Raw genomic sequence first — 24,598 nt, forward strand, 5'->3', positions numbered from 1 at the left:
TTCTGTAATGGCACAGACACAAAATTAAAATGTTCATCTAAAACACAAAGGTAAGTGGATAGGATGCACATTGCTCAAGAGAACCCACCTGAGAACGCTGTACCCTGGGCTCCATGCATCTGAACTGAGAGGTGAGGGGATCAACATTTCAACAAATCAGGATGCCCATCACATGAGCTGGAAAGTTATGGTCTACACCACCTCAAGGGGCATTTCTGGATTTCATTGCTAGTCTTACAGACAGAAATAGGAAACAGCCCCTTTATCATTTATTAAAACATTGAGGACACTGCCATGTCAGTTGGTAAACAGCCACTACTCTCTACCTAACTCCTACCAACCCCCTCTCCTTGATGCCCCACCCCTTCTCCCAGGACACACACACCCCCATTTGGCCCCAAATGGAGGTGGGTGAGTGGGTGGATGGGTAGTAATTTTCCAGGCCTTTTAAGCCCTCTCCAATGTCCTGAAAAATTTATTTGCAAAAGAGAAATATCTTATCCAAAATAAAATGTAAACTCTAGGCTTCAGGTGATGAGCTTGACCATTTCAATGTGATCAACAAAATCTCCCAATCAAGAACAACCAAAGCCACAAAATGTTGCTGCCTAGTGACAAAAACAGTAAATGATCTTTCTGCTCAAGGCCAGCATTGCAAACATTCTTAGTAATTACTGCCCAGAATCCAACTGTCATACCAGTGTTTCCTGTTCAGTATGAGGACAAAAAATACCTAAGTACCTGGAATTATTAAAGCCTATAATTTGGAACTCTGCTCAAGCAACTGGAAAAAGTTGCACAAGAGCGATTTGGGTCCCTTTCTCATAGGGACAAATACAAACATTGACTTACATTTAAAAATTAGGGTTCTGACACATGATTTATTGGGGGTATGATCAGGTAGATCTGAGGAAGGAGTGAGGCTTCCCTAAGCCATAGTGGGGGACTTCTGGCCAGAGGGGTACAGTCACCAGAGTCCCAAACTAGGGTTCTCTTAAAAGTTACACAGCTACTAACTAACCATGTGATTATAAGATTGCCCCTTCCTAGAGATTATATGATTTATTCATAAATGACTAATGTATTTGTAGTTTTAAAAATACAACGTATGTTAAAATGATCAGAACCAGGACTGGCACCGGTCAGCTCTCAGGAGTCACTGTATTAAGCTTCCTGACTTGCTTCCTCTTCTTGCTTCCTCTTCTTTTTCTCCCATTAGCACCTTTGAACTTGATGTCCTACCTACCGGGAATCTCCCAGATGTTTGCATTAAAGGTACCTATTCATCATTCCGGTCACCTTCTATCCACTCCAATTTAGGCAGAGAATCCATGTGCCTTTCCACCCCACCTCCCACCACCACCACCATTGCCTAGATTCCCTAACCAGTAACCTGTTTTCTTTCCTTCATAATCTTTACACCATCTGAAATTATCTTATTTACTGGTCATCTCATCTCACTGGAAAATACGTTTAATACAGAAGGCTGGAAGAGTGCTTCCCAAAGCAATGAGTGCATTTATGTCTTTGTCATTTACAAAGTGGAAGGAGAATTGGAAAATGACACCGGGTCCTTGCGAGCAGATTTTTGACAGACTTGTCCACTGTTCTATCTCGCGCCCAGAGCTGGTGCTGGATAAATACTTTTCTTGAAGGACTGCTGTTTTCCTCTTGAAGCCACCCACCACATCACACAGTGGTCCTGCAGAGGGTGCGTGGTCGGGGTCTGGCTGGAATTTCCGAGGTCAAAGCCTTCAGCGGTATCCAGTGGAGTAATATTTGGAGAAGGATGTCTGATGCCCACTTCAGAGATAACTGAATCCAATCCAACACATAACTGTGGACAGCCGGTACTGTAGTTACCAGGTGCTGCGGTCACATGGAATTTAGGCATGCCATTGTTCTGCCCCCAAGGAGTTGACAATTTCATAAAGAAGACAAGACTAATATCAATTTAAAGGAAAGATAAAGTTAAGACAGTCCAGAGCTGTTAGAAATAGTCGGGGCGAGGTGGGTAGTGGGGTGCCACTGGGAACCTATGCAGGAGCTGCCCCTGTCAGGATGCAAGGGGAAGAGACAAGGGGGATAATGGGGAAGCGGGGAGATGTGGGGAAGGGGGACAGGGGACAAGAGCAGTGAGGAAAGTGGCTGGTGGGGTCTTTGAGTGGGGGAAGTTGCAGAATGGGCCTGGGGTGAGAGATGTGGGAGAAGAGGGGGGAGGCTGGCAGTGGGGAGAGGGGAGATGGAGTATCTATGAGGAGGCAGACAGGGGTATGGGGGGAGGGAAGTGGGGCAAGGGACTGCCAGGCTCCAGAAAGCCCCGTGGGAGGTGCCTCAATAGAGAAAAGGAGTTGGAAAAGCTGGAGGCAAATGATGCAGGGGCAGCAGAATCGGCTTCCCTCCTGATGCTCATCTAGGATGCACGACCTTTCATTTGAGTTCACATTTTTCCCCCTTGGAGTGCTTATGTGGACGTGGCTGAGTTCCTGCTGGACAATGGCATCCCCACCAACCCTGCTACCAGGCCCAGAACCTTCTGTGTCTGCGGATGAACTGGAAGGAAAGGAGTCCCCACCGTCCTCCGCACATGCACTTTGCCCCACATTGTATTTGCCTGGAGGCTCAGGCAATAATAATACCAGCTAACATTTATTTAGCACTTACTCTGTGTCAGTCATTTACACATACCCTCACCAATAAATTGATACTATTATCTTCGTTTGATAGGAGGGGAAACAGAATCACAGAGAAGTTAAGTAACTTGCCCAAGGTCACATGGTTGGTGGGTAGTGGAGGCAGAACTTGAACCCAGGAGTCTATCTTCGTAGCCAAGTGCGGCTTAGGCGCTGGCCCAAAGAAGGCATCCCCACTGCTCTGCCAGGACAAACGTCTTTGGGATTCCTCCTTCATCCTCATGTTCTTTTTCTGTTTTACCTCTGGGAGGTGGTGTTCGTTCCTTCGTTTTCATGGTCCTTGGCTAAGAACCCACCAGAGGAGGCGTGGCCCCTGTTTTAGGGGGTTCTGCACCAACCTTTCTGCAGGAGCGGCCTACAGGCGGATGGCTCCTGAGAAGAATCCCAGGAGCTGGTATAGAAACCAGGGAACCTGCACCCAAGGGATTCTCATGCTCTACTTTTTATTCATTTACTTTTTATTTGAAAATTTTTCAAATGCAGAAGGAACTACTGTGATTACATTCAGCCTCTGTAATTCATTTTTTTTATTTCTATTTTTAAAAGTTTTTAATGTTTGTTTATATTTGAGAGAGAAAGAGAGAGAGAGAAAGTGAGCAGCGTGGGTGGGGCAGAGAGAGACAGAGAATCTGAAGCAGGTGTGAGGGCTGACCTGTCAGCACAGAGCCCGACCCATGAGATCATGACCTGAGCCAAAGTGGGATGCCCAACAGACTGAGCCACGCAAGCGCCCCCTGCCTCCATACTTCTTAACTCATAACCAATCTTCTTTTCTGTGACCTCTTCCATTTCCCTCCCTCACCTGATTATTTTCAATCACTTCCTAGGTACCATGTCATTTCATCCATAAATATTTCAATATGTATGTAAAACATATAGTTTCTTTCTAAAAACATAACTCAATTTCATATCTGAAATCGACAAAACCATCAGCATTCAATTTGTAAAAAAAAAAAATTTTAACAGTAACAATAATTAATACTCTAAGAAGAATTAATCCTCTAAGAAGTCAGTGTGGTCTTCCGGAATAAAAAATTACTGGCAACAATGCCTACTGAGCTTTGGCCTCTGTGCCTTGGATTTCTCCTGTGCTGAATTAAACTAGGGAGGGAGATGGAAAGGTAGCTAGATTTCATGGCTCTGATATTCCAGTAGTTTTCATAACCAGAGGGATCATCATGTACCGCTAGGTCCCCACATGCCCTCAACATTTTTATTAATAATTTTCAACAGTATTTCCTACCTCTCTCTCCCCTACCAGAATGTAAACTTCCTGACAGGTAAGAAGTTACCAAGGGTTTCAAACTTCTCTTTTATTCATTGTGACATCCTCAGTGCCGAGAACAATGTGAGAATCAAGTCAGAGACTCAATAAATATCTGTTCAATGATTGAAAATTGAGCTCTTCCACCTTTTGTAACAAAACCCCTTAGTCATATAGAAATCGTGAGGCATCAATCATTTTGGAAATGTTTCAATTCAATAAAGTTGGTATCACTATAAACTCACCTTTCCCTGTTTGTAGAACTACTTAGATGGCCATGATGGTATTATTTGCCTAGGAAGTGTCCTTATCAAAAGGTGTTTTAGGGGATGCCTGGGTGGATCAGTTGGTTAAGCCTCTGGCATCCGCTCAGGTCATGATCTCGCAGTGCATGGGTTCGAGCCCTGTGTCAGGCTCTGTGCTGATAGCTCAGAACCTGGAGCCTGCTTCAGATTCCGTGTCTCCCTCTCTCTCTGCCACTCCCCCACTTGTGCTCTGTCTCTCCCACAAATACATAAACATTAAAAGAATTTTTTAAAAAAAGGTGTTTTAGGAATTGAGAATCAAAGCATAGTATCAGCTGACACAAAGGTGACTAAAATGAGTCAAAGCCAGGTGTCCCTCCAGGTAAGTCTCACACCCTTTGTATAGCAGGATGGAGTGGTAATAAACAAGTAGGTGTTTCAAGTGGAAAGGATCAGTGTGTCTTACTTATGCTGCCTTAATAACAGACTAGACTGTCAGAAAGGAAGAGATTTGGAAGCCAGCTACTTCTCTCTCAAAGCTCTTGGGCTCAGGGTGGAGTACCTGCTCCTGTCTGCAGGAGGCCAGGAAGGACTCAGCTGGCCTCACCTGCATGTACTCCAGCTGGCCTCCCCTCGGGTAGTTAAAGCAGCTCAGGGAGCAGCTCAGCCTATAGGAGAGCTCTGCTTATTTGGTCTCTGTTTTCTTTTGCACCAACCTGCTGAACCACACCATGCACCTGCTGAGGATTGTTCCAGGGGATCATTTACTCTGTGACTCAGCTACGGACAGGTTCTAAGAAGGGGCTGAAGGAATCTGCCTCTGGACCCGTGTCTGCCTCTGGATCCCTGTTAGCCTTTCACCATTTTCAGATGGGACAAAGTCCCTCACAAAGCCTTTTGAAATCCATTTCATGTGTCAGTTATACTGAGCGTTGTTCTTCTGGGGTTTTGGCAATGCCTTATCTGCTTCAACTGCATTTTCCTTTAAACCTACTCCTTCTCCCTTCTCTATCCCGGTTAAATGGCCCCACCATTCACACAATGGATCAGAACAACAGTCTAGGGGTCAAACTTGATTTCTATCTTTCTCTCACGCCCTACATTCAAACCAAAAGCAATTTCCTGTTAACTTTACCTCCTCAAAACAGTGCAATTAAGTATCATTGTCTCCCTATCCCTTATAATACCCTAGTTCAACCCACTATTACCTTTCAAATGAAAGACTATAAGAGCCTCATATATGGTCTTCCAACTTCCATTCTTGCCCTTTATAATCTAAGTCCAATCAACAACAAGAATAATCTCTCCAATGCAATGATATGTCTATGTCACTTCTCCCACTGACCCTATGATAACTCTTTATCATACTAACATTCAAACTCCTGAGGGCTCTCTGTGATAAGGCATCTGCCCGGGTCTCTGACCCCAGGTGTAACGTGTCCCCCTTCAGTCCCTCCAGCCCACTTTCTTGTCCTTGGAGCACATACACAGGCCAAGCTCATTCCATTTCCACTGTGGGGACTGTGCACCATCTTTCCCCACAGGTGGCTCTGCTTTCTCACTAAGCCATCTCTAGAAGGAGGCCTCTCCTGACTGAGATTCTCCCTCCTATCAAGCACCATGACTTCATAGCACTTTATTTTCCTTACAGCATTTCTCCTTGTCGGAGATTATCTTGCTTATTAAAGGGTTTCTCTGTGTTTACTCTGCTCTCCACACACTGGGGTGCAACCTCCATGACAGTTGTATCCATATGCTGCTATTTCCTATGTGTCCCCAGTCCCTGGAGCAGGGCCTGCCATATGGTAGGTGTAATAATATCCATTGTACTGAAATAGAACAGTTCACATACAATCACTGAATTTATGTTTTTCCTCAAGAAGACAGGATTTCGCCATTTGGATTCTTTTGAAACTTCGGTTCTGGCTCAGACTCGGGGACTGAGGTCTTAAAAATTGTGGGTTCACACTGACCTATTTGAATTCCATATTCACATTGTATTACCCTTGTCATGGCTGACTCACTTCACATCCCTGAGATGCAGTTCCTTTATCTATAAAATGCAGATAATAACAGTTCTTAAGCTATAAGGTTGTGTGCAGATTCAACAAGACAATGCATGTAAAACCTCTGAGCCCAAAGCCTCAAAGTGGCAAACACTAAATACACATTATTACTACTATCAGTGTTGGTTTTCGGCTTTCAGTAGTCACCACCATAAAGTAGAAGGGGTAGATTTCTCCATCAGAGAGTATGCCTCTTTCATTCGCATCCATTCATTTATTTATTCCCTGGGTTATCCCTCTAGTACAGTCAGCATTTGGTCAATCAAAGTACAACTAGAACACAGTCTGCCACTCGGTGGGTAATCATACAACAGATTCAAATTTGCTGACAGCTTCAATAAACATGGAAATAACTGAATGCATGATACTGTCCTTAAACCCATGAAACTTAAAGTCCAAAGTCCCCAAGAGGTTCAGTAACTTGCTCATATTCACCCAGTGAGTAATCGATACAGCCAGGATTTGGACCCTCAAGAGCTCCTCAAGAGCTCTCCTCAAGAGCTCTTTGAGTCCTCAAGAGCTCTCCAAAGAGATGGTCTAGAACTATAGGGTAGCACCTGTGAACTGTTCTTCTAATGATGCCATGGGGCTAATAAAATGAGGCATGGAGATGATCAAGTTAAAAAGGTATGTGAATGTCTTCACTGATGCTGCAGACAGAGCTTCAGTTGAGGATCTTGACTGTCTGTATAAGACCCCGGAGAGCTATTGAGGTAAATAACAATGATGACAGCCACAGCAATGAGAGGAAGGGGCACTCCAATTGGGAGGAGCCTTCTAGCAATGATAATCCTGATAACCCCCTTCAATGCAAAGCCCTTTGCTGATCAAAAGATATATGCATGAGCATTCCCTTCCTTGCTCTTCCAAAACTACGGAGGCAGCCACATCTGGCATCATTAATCCTATTTGACAGATGGAGAAACTGAGGTTTAGAGTAAGAGAAAGATCCAGAATGCAAAACCAGTTTTCCAGATCCAAGATCAGCCCCAGGTTGGAACAGATGATCCCCAAACTCATAGAATTAAACAAGATGTAAATTCCCTAAAGGGTAGGAACTTGAAAAAAAGAAAATTGTTAATGGTCTCAACTGAGAAGTTCAGTTCTATACACTCAACTCAGTCCCCAGTGTCTGAGATTCTCATAGGAATACATAGATCTTAATCCCACAGCCCTCAAAAATAACTCCCCCATTTGTAGCAAAAGCAAAAACACCACCTTGCAGCAAGTGTTTTTCTAAGGACACACCTGCTGTAGTGTCTGGAAGGAAAATCCAAGCCTAGAAATTGAAAAATACACCAGGAATTTTATCTCTGCTTCTTTGCAGACTCCAGAAAATCCTCCCCCATAAAATCGAAAGTTGAAACAGAGTAGCAGGATCTACTGATGGGGTGAGTTGGGAGCATTTTCAACATTCAGATCATAAAACACTTGAATACTCTCAGTGCTCAGTAAAAGTTTTATAACTAAACTAATTCATCTTGGTTACCAGTTAACACTTTGGAAATGGAAGAAATCATTACTTTATTTAAAAATATCTCTGAGTACAACAGTAGTTGCCAGGGACCAGATGGTAGGGGAAATGAGATGTTAAAGGGTATGAACTTCCAGTTATAAAAGGAATAAGTTCCTGGGATCTGATGTACCTCACAGCTACTATATATAATTAACAATACTGTACTGTGAAAGTTGCTGTAAGAGTAGATTTTAAATATTCTCAACGTAACAACAACATGATAATTAGGTGAAGGATATGTTAACTAACCTTATGGCCGTGAACATTTTGCAATATACATGTGTATCAAATAAACACATTCACACCTTAAACTTACACAATGTTATATGTCATTTGTGTGTCAATAAAATTGGGGTGGGGGAGAGAATATCTACGAAAGAGGTACAGAAAAAGTCCACTGTAACTTAATGTAGAAATGACTCCTAATTAGAGTAATTTCTCCTTAATTGCATATAATGTGACTTCCTATTGCCTCTACTGTAGCTTGTGGGGCAACATCACCATGCATTTGTTCAAATACTTCCTCTGCTTGGAGTTGCCTTCCCTAGCCATACAGATCTCCACCTTATACCATCCCAAACACATTTCTAGAACCAATTTTAAAACCACTTATTTTAGGGATGGTTTCTATATCCTCTAATAAAATGAGATTATTTGCCAAACTAAAGTCAAACAGCATGCAGTTTGTATCTCCTTTTGGACACTATTAATTCTCATTTTTGTCACAGAGAACCAACATGAAAATTAAACTTGACAACTGTAGATGTAACTTACTCACCACTTTAGACCCTAAGTCTCCGACCATTTCTTTCAACAACTGAGATGCTCAATTTTTCCTTTGGACTGAATTGACCTCTTTTAACCCTTAAAACAATAATACCCTTGTTTTCCCAATGTCTTGTAAAGAGATGTGGCTTTTATTTAAAAAAAAAAAAATACTGGCAGCATTTTGACTTGCTTAGAGATAGTATGTCTGGACCTGTACTTAAAAGTCAATTAAAGGGGTATAAAATACATTAAAAAATATTTAACAATTACAAAAAGGCATATAGAATATACAACAAATATGTGTAATCACCAGATAGCTATGGTTATAAAGTATCACCAATACTATGGAAGCCCCAGTATTATATCATATTATAATTAGTCAAGAAGCTATTTCCCTCAACATTATGATTTTAAAATTTGGGTAAAGAAATGTAGGCCTAGTGAATTCATTTTCAGTGATGGAAATATTCTATTATTTTTTGTACCATTATTTATTTTATCATTAGTTGTCTGTTTTTTTAACACTTTTTCTATTATATCACATGGCCTGATCTACCTTTTTAAAATCCAATTTGACAATCATTGGATTTTAATGATGCATTTATTCCATTTATATTTATTATCCTAATTCATTTAGATTATTTATGCCTTCTCAGGTGATTTCTGTTTGCCATGATTTTTTTCTAGTATTTTTATCTCCTTTCTTATGTTTATTTAGATTGGTTGATTTTTAAATTCCTGCCAATCCCCCAAATTTTAAAAGAAAACCCAACTTTTATCTTTTATAATGTTTGAAAACATATATCTTTAAGTTCAAGTCAAAAGTACAAAAATTTTAGAGCACCTTAAGTCTAATTAACCCTCCAACCTAATACCTCAGTGTTAGCTGATATATTCAGTTTCTTGACCACTTCCCAATGGAAAATATTATTAATATTTTATACTTCCTCTGTTTTTTCCAATTTTCTCACCTGTTTACTAATTTCTAAGTTCACTATGTCTTCTTGTTTCTGAGACTTTTTTAAGGATCACATTAGTCTTTTCTGAACAACAGCCTTTAGAAGCATATATAGTGCTCAACTACTGATGGTAAACCCTCCATGTGTTTTTTGCATGAAAATATTTTATCCATTCTTTTCATTAACTTCTTCATTTAAATGTAAAACCTTCATAAAAGTTAAAATGATGGTGCAGTGAGCACTGTGATACACTGCACCTAGATTAACCAACACCTTTTCTTTTCCTTTTGCTGGATCTCTACACAGACAAATGGACAGATAAGAGATATTCAGCATGTACCTCCTGCAAACAAAGAAAATCTGTGATAACCACCTGTTCCCACTAAAGAAACTTGATACTGATGAAATTATATTATCGCATATATACTTACTATTCTAATTTCCCACTTGTCTCCACAATATCTTAAGTAGATGTTGTATTTTCAGATTCAGGGACCAATGAAGGATTATGTATTAAATTTAGTTGCAATGTCTTTCTAGCCTTATTAAATCTGGAATAGTTCCCTGTTTTGTTTTTTGTTTGTCTTTTATGAAATTGACATTTTTGAAGTGTCTAAGCCAGTTGATTATAGAATTTCCCAACATCTGGACTTTTTCAAGTTGCTTCATAATGATTAGGTTCAATAAATCTTTGCCATTAAAACAACATAGGTGATGTTGTTGCTATTCCTTCTATTTATACACATATATATGCATGTATGTATATATAAAATGAGGGGACTATATGGCATGTAAATATGGGAGTTGCATGCTAAAGAGAGTTGTAGAAAGACACTCTGAAGTCTTCAAACATATGTGGGCCATGAACAGAAAATTTCTTTCATTAATGCTACCAATTTCAGGAGCTTGACCAGGATTGGAATGATGAATGTCTAAGGAAAACTACAGATGTTGAAAAGTTGCAAATCATATTTGAATATTTCTCTCAGCAAATATGGATCCCTGCTTAATATGATGGAAACATGTGTTAACCTATGCTTCTTAGAATCACACATATTAGAAGTCAATCATCTTCTATGAGATCTCCTTCAGTTTGAAAATGAATCCATGACTCACATGTCATTTTTTATGTGGTGATTACTTATCAAGGAAATAGAAGAAATATGGAAAGCAATAAATCCTTTTGTGAGTGTTTTCCATAAGGATCTAATTCAAAAAAACAAAAGGTGACTGAAATATAAGATCCTTTTCCTTCAAGAAATCACAAAGATTTTCTTTCTTTTCTTGGTCCTCTTCTTGGTCCTTTCTAGACTTCCATAATCATGACAAAAGAAAATATCACTGAAGTGACTGAATTTTTTCTTCTGGGGTTTGGTGCCCAAAACAAGTTTCGAGACCTCCTCTTCATTGTATTTCTGGTCATCTATGTGACTTCCATGGTGGGTAATATTGGAATGATCCTACTCATCAAGACAGATTCCAGACTTCAAACACCCATGTACTTTTTCCTACAACATTTGGCTTTTGTTGATATCTGTTATACCTCCGCTATCACTCCCAAGATGCTGCAAAACTTCATATTAAAAAACAAATCTATATCCTTTGAGGGCTGTATAATGCAATTATTGGTTTATGCAACATTTGCAACCAGTGACTGTTACCTCCTGGCTGCTATGGCAGTTGATCGTTATGTAGCCATCTGTAACCCACTTCACTACCCCATAATCATGTCCCAAAGAGTCTGCATCCAACTGGTAGCTGGTTCATATGTCATGGGTTCAATAAATGCTTCCGTGCACACAGGTTTTACATTTTCACTATACTTCTGCAAATCCAATACCATCAATCATTTTTTCTGTGATGTTCCCCCAATTCTTGCCCTTTCATGCTCCAACATTGACATCAACATCCTGCTCCTTGTTGTCTTTGTGGGATTTAACTTGATATTCACTGTGTTGATTGTCATCTTTTCCTACATGTATATCATGGCCACCATCCTGAAGATATCTTCTGTTTCAGGGAGGAAAAAAGCCTTCTCCACATGTGCCTCCCACCTGACAGCAGTCATTGTTTTCTATGCAACCCTGTCATACATGTACTTACAGCCCCAAGCTAGTAATTCCCAGGAGAATATGAAAGTGGCCTCTGTATTTTATGGCATCGTGATTCCTCTTTTGAACCCCATGATCTATAGTTTGAGAAATAAGGAGGTGAAAGAGGTTCTAAAAGTGATGAGGAAAAAGTTCTTCTAGGTTGGACCCAAGTCATTAAAATTCAGCACCTCAAAGCATCAAGTAAGGATGTTTGACCATTATTGAATGTTTCTGAAGTTGGAAACACATTCACATCTTAAATCAATGTTACCTCTTTTAATAAGTTCTTAAAATGTGAGAAATATAGCAACATCTCATGAGACTAATATTCCCCTGATTATAACTCAAGAAATATGTTTCATACTATCCATATTTTATTGAGATTATTTAAAATATTAAAATTATGTACAGACTTCACAAAGTATTTAGTTGCTTCAAATAGATTTCATATATGTTCTTAAAGACTAGAAAACCTCAATTTTGCATATAATCAATATTAAAATTGAAGTTCATTAATTACCATTCACTTAAATGACTTCCTTAAGTTGTCTACAAAGAGACAGTATGTTCTGTTCTAATTATTGCATACACCAGAATGTAAAATAAATGCACTGCTTTGAAAAGTACTTTTTGACTCTGGCTATACTTCCTACTTAATATTCTTTTATTAGTTACATTCTCTAGTAACTAATTTCTATGCGATGTCATGTTTGATGTTACGTTTGTCGTTAGTTATCCTCTTTATTCTGAATCCATTTCTTTCTTGTATAAGGTAAGGAAACTTCTGGAAACATTTCCTATATCCCTCCCCAATAAAAATAGAAAATCTAGAATGTAGAAGGATATAAAAACCTAAATAATTCATTTATGAAAGGCACACCAGTCATTTTAGTCTAGGCAAACAACTTTAAACTATAGTAAACAATAGAAGTTGAAGGGAGGCCAAGAGCCCTTTGAATCAGAAAGACAAACCATTAACAAGAGAGCTTTAACAGGTATATTGAAGTTAAGTGGTGGAAACCCCCACATGACTCTAGAGAGGCCATGCTACATGAAAAAGCAAGTTTCACATGAAAATAACACCAGACAGACTAGTGATCTGGCCAGAAAATGTTAAGTAACAGCAGAAAGACAACTGGGCAAGAGAAGATATATTTTTCAAATATGATATCCTGCTTCAATTTTGATAGAAGAGAAAAAATTAACATGGAGATAATGTGGGATGACCAGAATCTTCCCAGCAAAGACTCCACCTTTATAAAGGATGACACCTTCCATAAAGGGAAGGTCCAAGAACCTTCAAAGACCAGGATTAGGGACAATTGCTAGAGAGTCATCAGCAAAGTAGACAAAGGATGTCCTGAGACTCTAGAGGGGAAAGTCAGAGGCTAATGTAAAATATGGTGACTATTTTTTTTTTATGGTGACTATTTTTAAGATACTGTATCATATATTTGAAATCTATTGAGAGAGTAGAAATAAGGAAAATAATAATCATGCAAAGTGATGGTTTGTTAACCAGTTTGTGGTGATCATTTCATGATGGATACTCCTGTCAAAATATCAAGTTGTGTATCTCAAGTACATACAAGCTTTGTCAATTCTACCTCAGTAAAGATGTAGGGGAAACATGATAAAACAAAGAAAAACTTAGTACATGTTGAGAAATCTAAGAGGCCAAATTGGAAATAGGGTGCAAAATGGAGAGTCACATATTACTCTGCATTTAATACCAAGGTGAAAGAAACCCCCCAAAAAAATAAATTCTGTGACAAATATACACAAGAAGTGAAATCCCTGAAATTTATATGAAGGATGAAATGGTTGATCTGGGCTCTCGCCAGGGAATAAATAGTGATTGTTAGCAATTATCCAAAAGAGAAATTTCCTTACTGACATCTAGAGTACTAATAGTCAGATGTTGTATAATCATAAATTCTTTCATAAATTACCAGGTGAACATTATTGTTTCATAAATCATCAGCACCCCATGGTTTATAAGGGCTTTTGGGGTCCAGCAATTGCCTCTAAAACATTATGATAGGGGCTCAGTTCTTCGACCAAAATTTGAAGTTGATAATTAGCAAGATGGCTAACTTACCATGTTTTCACTCATATGTGGATCTTGAGAAACTGAACAGAAGACCATGGGGGAAAGAAAGGGGGGAAAAAAGATACAAACAGAGAGGGAGAAAGGAAAGCCACAAGAGACTACCAAATACAGAGAACAAACTAAGTGTGGATGGTGGGGTGGGGAAGAAAGAAAATGAGTGATAGGCATTGAGGTGGGCACTTGTTGGGATGAGCACTGGGTGTTGCATGTAAGCCAATTTGACAATAAATTATATTCATAAAAAAATATATTAGTCTAGACCAAAGTGGAAGAAAATATAGCATCACACAGAAAAGTTTGGAATAAGAATGACACGGGGAAGAGAATACCTATAGAAGCTTAAAGACAAAGAATCCACCCACCATCCCTCATGAGTATTCACTAGCTGCTCCCAAATGTAGCTGGTTGTCCGTCCATTCTCCTCTTATTCCTTCCTAAAAGAATTCCTATTTTATGTGGAAGGTGATGCAGCCAGGTAAAAAATATATTGCACTTCTCAGCTTTTTTTGTAGTTGCGATGGCGTGTATCTTAGGCCTTTGGTAAAGGTAACGTATGCCAGTGGCATAGAGTGAAGAATGAACCTTAACCTAAAGAACTATCTTATCTTTGTCTGCAGCTACTGGCATGATCTATAGGCCCCTGACATGTCCTTCCTAATAAGAGTGTTTTTGGCCACTGGACAGTCTAACATTGTGATTTATGATGGAAGCTTTGAGACATGCCATATCATTTTCAAACTCCATGGCAACTTGGGGCTAAATATACTATCCTTAACCTCCAGGAGAGGTTGAGAATGAAAGTTCAGCCACATGAGCATTATGTCATACATAGTGCCACAAAGAAACTGGATACTAAAGCATACTAAGGGTGAGCCTCGCAAGTCAGCAATACTCCATATGTGTGGCCACACGTTGACATACAGAACGGTAAAACATCCCTGTGTAATATACAAAATACATGGACATTTTGTGTTTGGATCCTCACAAACCTTGCCTTATGTATTACTTCCTTTAACTACTTTCAATGTGTATCTTTTTATTATGATAAAACTAAAATTTGTATGTATTGTGTTTTCCTGATGTGTTCGCCAGTTTGGGCTCTATTTAAATTTCCATAGGTTGAGTATCTTCTAAACAACAGAAACTCACTTCTCACAGTTCTGAGAGTTAGAAGTCTGAGAGCAGGGTGCCAACATGGTCAGGGTCTGGTGAGAGCTGCCTTCTAGGCTTCAGACTGCCAACCTCTGCTCTGTTCTCAGTGGTAGAAAGAGCTAGAGAACTTTCTGGGGTCTCTTCTATAAAAGCATGAACCCTACTCATCAGGGCTGCACTCTCAGCTGTGGGTGCAGGGCTAAGAAAATCACAAAAGTGCAAGTCAAAACCTTCAGTGCTGTGACCCAAAGCCCTTACCACCATACACCAGCACCTTGGGTTACGATTTCAACAGAAGGATTTGGAGAGGCACAAATATTCAGTCCATATCACTAGAGTTCAGTGAGTCATTCCAGTGAATTATCAAACCTGAGGGTGATTGTAGAAAGATCCCCACATTTGTTACCAACCACAAATGGGTGGAGCTCCAGGGAGCCCTGGATTTTTGGCATCTGAAGTGACATCAGTCCTATGGGAACTGTTCCCTCAGACTGTGTTTGCTAAGCTTTTTGAAAAGGATGATCCCAAGCAGCAGAGAGCAGGAAGAATGAGCTATAGAAAGACAGAAGCAAGGAAAGGGTGAATAACTTAGCTGGCATACACCCTAGGAACTGGAACTCAGTCTCAGTCTCTGAAGGACAAGACAAGTATTCAATCCTTCTCCCCCACTGCTTGAAGGTCAAGATATTCTTGAGGCAGAGAAGCACCTATATAGGTACCAGTCACTGATAGCACAGACAATGGTGTCCACCACAGATGCATGAAATGGAGCAGCTGAGGAGAGAGACACAAGACACTGAGACCTCTGCTACCTATGTAATACATTTCCAGCCAGTGAGATGTGAGTGGAAGTCTGCTGGATTTGGAGAAAGCTTTCATTTTCCTAATGAAGTATATATATATATCATTGTCACCCTGCCTTCCTGGATCATTTTTTCTGCTTTGAAAAGGGAATATGATGTCTAGCACTATAGGAGACAGGTTAGACTGTGGGGCAACCTGCATATGGGAAAGGCTAAGTCAATCACAAAGTGCAAGTTAAAACTTCCAAACTATTGTTATAAAAGAAAAATAAGTCCCTGTTTTTTTGAGCCAAAGTAAATTGGGTTTTTTCTACCAGGAGTAGGACACATTCCTAACTGAGACACTGGTCATGCAATAAGTAATGTTGAATGTTGACTCACCAGCCTTTTGAATGTAACGCTCCTTTTCAGGTATGCTTGTTAATCAAAAGCTACAGACTCACTGAATCTAGCCTTCTATTCTCACTGATTAAAGCTTTCACCCTAGCAACTTTCGAGCCCAAAACTTCTCAAAATAGCTTATTCCACAGACTGTTATCTGAAACATTCTGATGGCATAAAGTGCAATTAGGAAAAAAAGTATATTTATCCAGGGCTTATTTTTTAAATATATACTTTTTAGAAAAACAAAAGAAAGAAGACACAAAGAGTATTTTTCTTCAAGTAAACAATGATCAAGGTGCTAATATAAAATATGTTCAGTTTCCCCTCTCCCCCACCCCCCATCAACCCTCAGTTTGTCCTCTATATTTAAGAGTCTCTTATGGTTTGCATCCCTCCTTCTCTGTAACTATTTTTCCCCTTCCCTTCCCCCATCATCTTCTGTTACATTTATCAAGTTCCACATGAGTGAAAAGATATGATATCTGTCTTTCTATATAAGCAATGAATCATGCATGGGAATCTACCTCCAAAACCAAGAGCATGCTATACACACTGTATGTTAGCCAATTTGACAATAAATTATATTTAAAAATAATAAAAAAATAAAAATCTCAATATGTAAAAAAATTTTTTTAAATATGTTCAAATAGTAGTAACTGTATTCGCCACATTAGGGACACAGGTTCCTAAATGTAGACTAGCTTTGATTTCTTTTTTTCAGAAAACCATGTTTTTTTTTTTACTGATTATGGTGACAAGGTCAATTTTCTGGACCTGAACACAGATTATTAGACATATTAAAAACTGTTCAACATAATTTATCACAAGAAAATATTTTTGAAGAGTTGTTTTATAAAAGGCAACACACACACACACACACACACACACACACACACGAGTCCCTAATGACAGGAACATGAATTAAATTTATCCTTTGTAGAAAGCTTGAATGTTATTCATCAGAAAATAACTACTCAACACTGTTTATTCCAATTCCAGCTCAGCTCCTGGAATCTCAGATTCCTGAGGGAACCAGTATTGATTCCCTTAGGCCCCTGCTCTAAACTCTCCAATTAGAAGGAAGCACAGAAAGACCATGGTGGTAATCAGCCCACACTGCTGCAGAAAGAGAATCTGGAGGCAACTCTGGCGTAAGTAAAACAAAGCAAATCCCATTTTTCAAATCAGCCACGTTTTCATCCCAGTGTGTGCTGGAAATGGTGGAGCAAAAGGGTCAGAACCAAAGTTCCAGTATGCTTCACCCAAAACCAGGAATAAGCCTTTCATCCCTGGTGATACAACAGCAATGGAGGGAGGGAACTGAACTGGACTGGGTACAAATGAACAAAAGATTGAAAGGCTGATTGAATGAATGAATGAATGAATGAAAAGTACGTTTTTTGTATACTATTGCATGTGTTTTTGTTTGGTTGTTTTGTTTTGTTTTGTTTTGTTTTGTTTTGTTTTGCATGTGTTTTTATGACCAATTCCGAGTAGCCATTCAATGACTGGTCCCGTGCTGGGAATTTTACATCAATCACCTCACTTTGTCACATCATTACAAAGCAGCCTTTACTCTTTCTCTTTCTCTTCCTTTTGAAAACAATTAAAACTATTTCAAAAAGAAATGGTGATGAAATTTATAAGTTTAAAGACTCTCTCCCCACTCTCATGCCCAAGGATAACCACTAAACATTTGATGTGATTCCTTCTTGAGCTTTTTCATGGATAAATAAAGAAAATGAGAAAAAGAGAGAGTGGATGTGAATAAAAGTGTTATTTTTAAAGGGTCCACACATTATGTATTATTCTGCAGCTTTCTTTGCTCATTTGACAATAAGACAGGAACACCTTTCCATAAGAGCATATATTTATCCCATACATTTTGGCCAGTGTGTTGATCCCATAATAAGTTTCTCTTCTGATTTATTTAACTCTATTTCCAAATTTTTGCTTTTATAAGCAGTGTTACAATAAACATCATGACCTTCTAAGTAATTCTGTGATCCCATTTTACAGACACTAGATCTGTGGTCAAGGGGAGTTAACCCCTTTGAATCTATGAGGTGGTATGATCAAAATTCCAACCCAGGTCAGCCTATCCACTTTCCCTTCCACCTCACGGTGCTGCATATAAAGGAAGCTTCAGAAGCACCAGAGTTCAGTATAGGGTAGTCACGCTTGGGGGATTGGCTCTTCTACTGGTTGTCCATAGTTCTGGAAAAAACGTCCCCCAATATCTCATGCATTTTATTTAAATTCAAGATGATTACATTGAAATGGTAAATGTCAGGATTCTATCAAGATTCTAAGCCAAGTAGACTCACGAGAATTCTAGCTTCCTCTGACCAGTGCCTTCACCCACTGGATAGAAGTCTCCTTGAAAGGGCTCTATTTCAACTCTTAGCCCTCACTAAATGTTGAAGAGCACTGTTTCTTTTTCCATCACTACAGAATTAAGCCACTCTATTCTTCAAGATATTTGAAAAAACCAGACTGCCCAGGAAACATTAACAACAGGTGCAGTTTGCTAAACTCTCCACCACTAAATGCACTTTCTTAGCTAAAACTGATCATCTCATCTATGGAGCTATAGCTCTGCCTGGCTTTAATGACATGAGTACAGGAGATTTCTACTGATATAGTGGGGACATAGCTTTTCCTTTGTGAGGGATTTCTGTTATTACAAAATATTTAAGGTGCATGAAAATATATTTAAGATAATGTAACAACTATTCATGAAGCCACCATCTAACTTCTGTGACTTGCTTTTTGTTGCTCAGCATTCCATTTGAGAAATTTATCCACATGGATTTTCTGGCTCCAGCTTACTGAATTTTCACTACTTTATTTAATAGTATATTTTTCTGTGATCAACAATGCTTTTTGTGTGTGTATAAATATATTTATATGGATACACTTACACGTGCATGTATTCATGTGTATATATATCCTTGCTTATGTGGTCAAGAATTTCTCTAGAATATGTACCTATAATGGAAATTCAGGAAGGCATATATTTAATTTTACTAATATTTCCAAATTTGCCCCCAACATGATTATGCTAATTTACCTTCTACCAGAAATATATGATTCCACATCTTCACCAAAACTTTGCATTTTAAACTGAAGAATACAAAATTATTTTTCAATGCAGCATTAATATATAATTATCAAATAACTAGTGAGCTGTGTTTACTTTCACATTTCTATTGACCATTTAGGTTTTCTTTTCTATAATATCCTGATTATATATTTTGTAAAGTTCTCCCTTGGGATAATTTATAGAAATTCTTTACATATACTGGATGCTAATTACCTGACATTTATATATGTTGCAAAAAAAAATTACCTAAGTAAATTTCTAGTCAGTATTTAGCCTCTTCTCTTTTACAATGTTGGTATTTTTAATTTAAAAATGGTTGGATTTTCAATGTTTTATTTTTTGTGCATTCATGTCCTATTTAAGTATTTTTCTGTATATCTAAGTCATGGGTATTTTGTTTTGTTTTACTCTCAAAGCTTTACAATTCAAATCTTTAATCCATTTGGAAATTATTTTCATAAAATGTAAAGTAGGAATACAAGATTATTTTTCATGTGTATAAACATTTATAGCGCCAATGTATTGGACCATTTTTCACTGACGTACATGCTCCTGGCTTCATACATCAAGCTTCCAGAGGCCCATGGGCCTGTCTTTTATTTCTTTTTTATGGATTCCATTGATCCATTTGTCCACCCTCACACCATTCCACACGATAATGTCTTTACTACTATCACTTTTTAAGAAGTTCTGATTCTGATAAAGTTCTCATCCTCTTCTCCTTTAAAATTGTCTTTGCTATTTTTAGATATTTTCTCTCCCACATAAATTTTAGAATAAGTTTGTCAAGATGTATGTAAAATTCTTCCAAATTTGCTTAGAATTACATTGAATTTGTAGATTAATATGGGGGGGATGTAATGTTTATAATATTGAGTTCCTCTCCATGATCCTGGTCTGTTTGGGTCTTCTTTAAGCCTTTAAATAAAGTTGTATTAGGGTCATGAACATTCTTTCTCAGATTTATGTCTAGACACTTTATTTTTGATGTTATTATAAAATAAATTTTTTAATAACACTTTTGATTTCTGATGAACAGAAATGCAATTGATTTGTTTATATTAAACTATTATTAAATAACTTTACTAGGCTCACTAAGAATTTATCTGCCAATTCTCTAGGATTTTTTATAGAGACAATTACATTATCTAAAGCTAATAACAGTTGTGGTTTTTCCTCATAATCATTTTACCTTTCATGTCTTCTTCATTTCGTTCTGGCTTCTGAAAAAATACTGAACAGATTCAGTCATAACAAGCATCCTTGTCTTATTTTTTATAGGCACTGTGTCTCATGATTTAATAGTAATTACGTTTAGTCCAGCAACGTGGTAAGTAACTTTTACCAGGTTATAACAGTCTCTGTTTTCATTTTTGTTCTATTGAATCATGAAAAATTATTGAATTTTACCAAACAATTGTTCTGTATCTATTGAGAAGATCATATGGCTTTTTAAAGAATATATTGATATGGCAAATTATATCAATAAAATTTCCAATGTTAAAAAATGCTTTCATTCCTGGGATAAATACAAATAGGTCTTGATTACTGATGGTAAAGTACCTTTTCGCTGCTTCTGATGTTTCTTTCCTGCAAGAAAACTCAGTCTGTATAATCGCAGACTCTCTATCCCCATCTTATCCACTAAGTTCCTAAAAAGATGGCATGACAAGTCTGATTAGTAAAACTGAGAACAATCTGGCATGTTTTGCCCTGCCTTAATTCTTAGCATCAGTCAACCTACTAAAGCCCACGCTCCCCTGAACTCCCAGAGGCACTTTCCCACCATGTGCAAGAGGCATGTTCCTATCACTGCCATTAAGACTGGGTGGGAAAAATATCAACTTATGGTGTTCATTGGCAGCAAATAATTTGACTAATACACTTACAATTTGGGGCATGCCTGGCTGGATCAGTTGGGGGAATATGCAACTGTTGATCTTGGGGTTGTGGGTATGAGCCCCATGTTGGATATAGAGATTACTTAAAAATAAAATCTTTTCAAAAATAAATAAATAAATAAACCTAAAATTTCCCCCCAGGTGTCCAAAGATGATATTATGGTCCCCATACAGACATTATCTTTTATTTATCAACTTGTTCAAATCCAAAAAGGAAGAGAATAGATATTTACGAGAGCCTCTTTGATATCCTAGAAACTGTTTGTTTAATACATGAATGGATTTGGTAAATGAATGTGTATTTAAGTTGTTTGCATCTAAATTCACAAATGAGGTTGGGTCTAATTTTCTTTTCTCATATTTTACTTATTTTGGTTCCAATGCAATATTGACATGAATTGGAAAATGTTCTTTATTGTGATTTTCAGGAAGAGCTTATATAATATTAGAATTCATTGTTCCATAAATGCATGATAGAACTTTCCTATAACACAATGGGGACAAGTGTTTGTTTGAGTAAACTTTAAAATATCAAGTAAAGTCATTTAATGGTTTTAAAATATTTAAATATATTTAAATATTTCACACACACACACACAATCACTCCAACTGCTATCACTACCCATTTAATCTACATTTTTCCTAAAAAGTTTTTTTAAACAAAATAAATTTTCCAAATTATATGTATGGAATAAAACACAATTCAACAAACATCATGTAGCAGCAAACAAGTATAAAATGGATAGTAAGTTTTATTACTATGTTTGACTTTCCTGGGTAAATGAATCAAGGCAGGAATGGAGTTTATTCCATTTTTTCCCCAAAAGAACAAACAATAGGGGAAAAAATAAGGAATTGTTATTTTAAATGTAAAGATTTCTGGTCTACGGAGAATACTATAGACAAAGATAATAGATAACAGAATGTAAGAAAATTTTTGTCAATTCAATAACAGAGTGCTCAAACTATATAAAGGAAGAGCATCCATCCATAAATTGACCCACAGAGATATCGATAAAAAATATGATTCCAAAATTCTACAAAAATATACTATACAAAGATCAAATTAGCTTCTGGTTAGAAAATAAAACAAATTAAAATGGAGATGTCACTTTACAAGTATTTTCTGGTCTAAAAACTATTAAGAAAATACCAATGTTCCCAAAAAAGTGAGGATATGGGAACCCCCATGAACAATTAGCAGGAATGCACACTGGTGCCTCCATTATGCAATGTGATCTGGAAAACTTGGTCAAAATAAATACATGCATACTCTAAGAGTCAACATTTTTTGTTCCTAGAAAAATTTAGTTATTTGTAGTGGACATACAGTGGAAATAAAAAACACTGAGTTATTTGTGGTGGAAACAAGTTGTAGGTGGCCGACTACCCACTGTTAGGAAAGCACATAGGTAAATTATGATAGATGGACACCATAGAGTAATGTTACTCAATGTGTGGTCCCTGGACCAGCACCCCAGGTCCTGGACTCTCTGTTTCCACTCAATGATGTGATAAGAATTGAAAGTGAGATTAAGCATCTAAAACTATTACAGAATTTTGACAATGCTGATAATTTTTTATTGCTATATGCAACAATATTGATCCATGACATATAACAAATTTTACAAAGAAAATGGTCCTTTACCATAGATAACTTGATAAACACTTCCATAAAAGACTCTACTTGGGCATGAGTCCATGATAATGGAGGGAGCAGAATTAGTAAGGAGACAGAAAGAGTAAGGTGAGAATACAGAAAAAAATTAAAGCAAGATCATATAGAAATTTATGGGTAAATCAAGATTTTCATACATAATAATTTATGTAAAATGGGATTTATGAATTAAAATGTATACAGCATAAAAGAAAGCTTAATTTTTAAAAGTATGTTTTCATATGTCCCCTAATTAATAGATTTAAGAAATATATTTAACAAAAGCTTAAATTCTTAGTATAATTAAAGAGTCAGTTTTCACTCTCATAACAAAGAAACCGATCCATGGCAAATTTCCCAAAACATAAATCTAAATTATCTAAAGTCAGATGTCAAGCTATAGACTTTAAATGTGAGTCAATTGTCTCATAGAAAATATCCTCTGACTCCATTGTGAAACCAAATATTATACCATTGCCAATTCCAAAATTAGTTAAAGGACCACAAGGTCTTAGCTTTCTCTGCTCTTCTTTCTTTACACCTTTCCAGCTGATACTTAATCTTTGCTAGCCATGGAACAAAACAATGGCACTGAAATAAGTGAGTTCATTCTCCTGGGATTTGCTGGTCAACGCAAGTCCTGGCATATTCTCTTCATAGTATTTCTAGTGATCTACGTGGCCATCCTCGTGGGCAATATCGGAATGATCCTACTCATCAAGATTGATTCTTGCCTTCATACCCCGATGTATTTTTTCCTCCAACACTTGGCATTTGTTGATCTCTGCTACACCTCTGCTATCACTCCCAAAATGCTGCAAAACTTTGTACAAACAGAGCAATCCATCTCATTCATAGGGTGTATGGTGCAATTACTAGTCTATGGTGCTTTTGCAACGACTGACTGTTACATCTTGGCCGCAATGGCAGTGGACCGGTATGTCGCCATCTGCAATCCACTCCGCTATCCAATAGTCATGTCCCAGAGAGTCTGCATTCAACTCCTGTTTGGCTCATACTTCATAGGTTTTCTAAATGCCTCTGTAAACACAAGTTTTACTTTTTCACTGAACTTTTGCAAATCCAATAAAATTAACCACTTTTTCTGTGATGAACCCCCAATTTTAGCTCTCTCTTGTTCCAACATTGACTTCAACATCATGCTGCTAACTGTCTTTGTGGGGTTTAACCTAATGTTCACTGTGCTGGTTGTCATCTTTTCCTACATATATATCCTGGCTGCCATCCTGAAGATATCTTCCATTGCAGGGAAGAAAAAAGCCTTCTCCACGTGCACCTCCCACCTGACAGCAGTCACTGTTTTCTATGGGACTCTGTCTTACATGTATCTGCACCATGGGACCAATGAGTCTCAAGAGCAAGAAAAAATGGCTTCTGTGTTTTATGGCATTATGATCCCCATGTTAAACCCCCTCATCTACAGCCTGAGAAACCAAGATGTGAAGGAAGCCCTAAAAGTGGTTACAAAGAAGTGCTTCTGGTTGGATCATTGATTTCTGATTTTTTACACTTGTAAACAAGACTGACAGTGCCAGTTTTTAAGAAATCAAAACCAAACCTCCAAGCAACATAAGAAAATTTGCTCAATCTTTCTAATACTGAGCTGCAAATTAAAGTTTAACAGTGAGATAACCAGTTTAAAGTAACTGGCAAAACTGAAAAAGAATCCTAACACTTACTAAGTGCTGTGATGCAAGGGCAATCATGCTCTCATTCATTGTGAATGGAAAATTGAAGTGTTACTTCACCGTAGAAAGTATCCGGCAATGTCTTTTTTTATGATTTTAAATTTATTTTTGAGAGAGAGAGGGAGAGAGACAGAGTGCAGGTGGGGGAAGGACAGAGAGAGAGGGACAC

At 37.8% G+C, this 24,598-nt stretch overlaps 2 protein-coding genes across 2 annotated transcripts; both read left to right on the top strand.

The window, feature by feature from the left end:
- The first annotated feature begins 10,833 nt into the window (after positions 1 to 10,833).
- LOC102969395 (putative olfactory receptor 5AK3) lies at positions 10,834 to 11,763 on the top strand. Its single transcript, XM_015542262.1, has one exon. The coding sequence runs from the start codon at positions 10,834 to 10,836 to the stop codon at positions 11,761 to 11,763; it is 930 nt and encodes a 309-aa protein (XP_015397748.1).
- An 11,529-nt stretch (positions 11,764 to 23,292) lies between these two features.
- On the top strand, positions 23,293 to 24,234 carry LOC102969696 (putative olfactory receptor 5AK3). The gene has a single exon (XM_007092653.1). It carries the CDS (start codon positions 23,293 to 23,295, stop codon positions 24,232 to 24,234), a length of 942 nt encoding a protein of 313 aa, XP_007092715.1.
- The last annotated feature ends 364 nt before the right edge of the window (positions 24,235 to 24,598 follow it).

Source organism: Panthera tigris, chromosome D1 (assembly GCF_018350195.1).
Source record: "Panthera tigris isolate Pti1 chromosome D1, P.tigris_Pti1_mat1.1, whole genome shotgun sequence".
Classification (NCBI taxonomy): domain Eukaryota; kingdom Metazoa; phylum Chordata; class Mammalia; order Carnivora; family Felidae; genus Panthera; species Panthera tigris.

Excerpts from the sequence above, each read along its gene's own strand:
- LOC102969395 (XM_015542262.1), top strand. The coding sequence starts at position 10,834 with ATGACAAAAGAAAATATCACTGAAGTGACTGAATTTTTTCTTCTGGGG.
- LOC102969696 (XM_007092653.1), top strand. The coding sequence starts at position 23,293 with ATGGAACAAAACAATGGCACTGAAATAAGTGAGTTCATTCTCCTGGGA.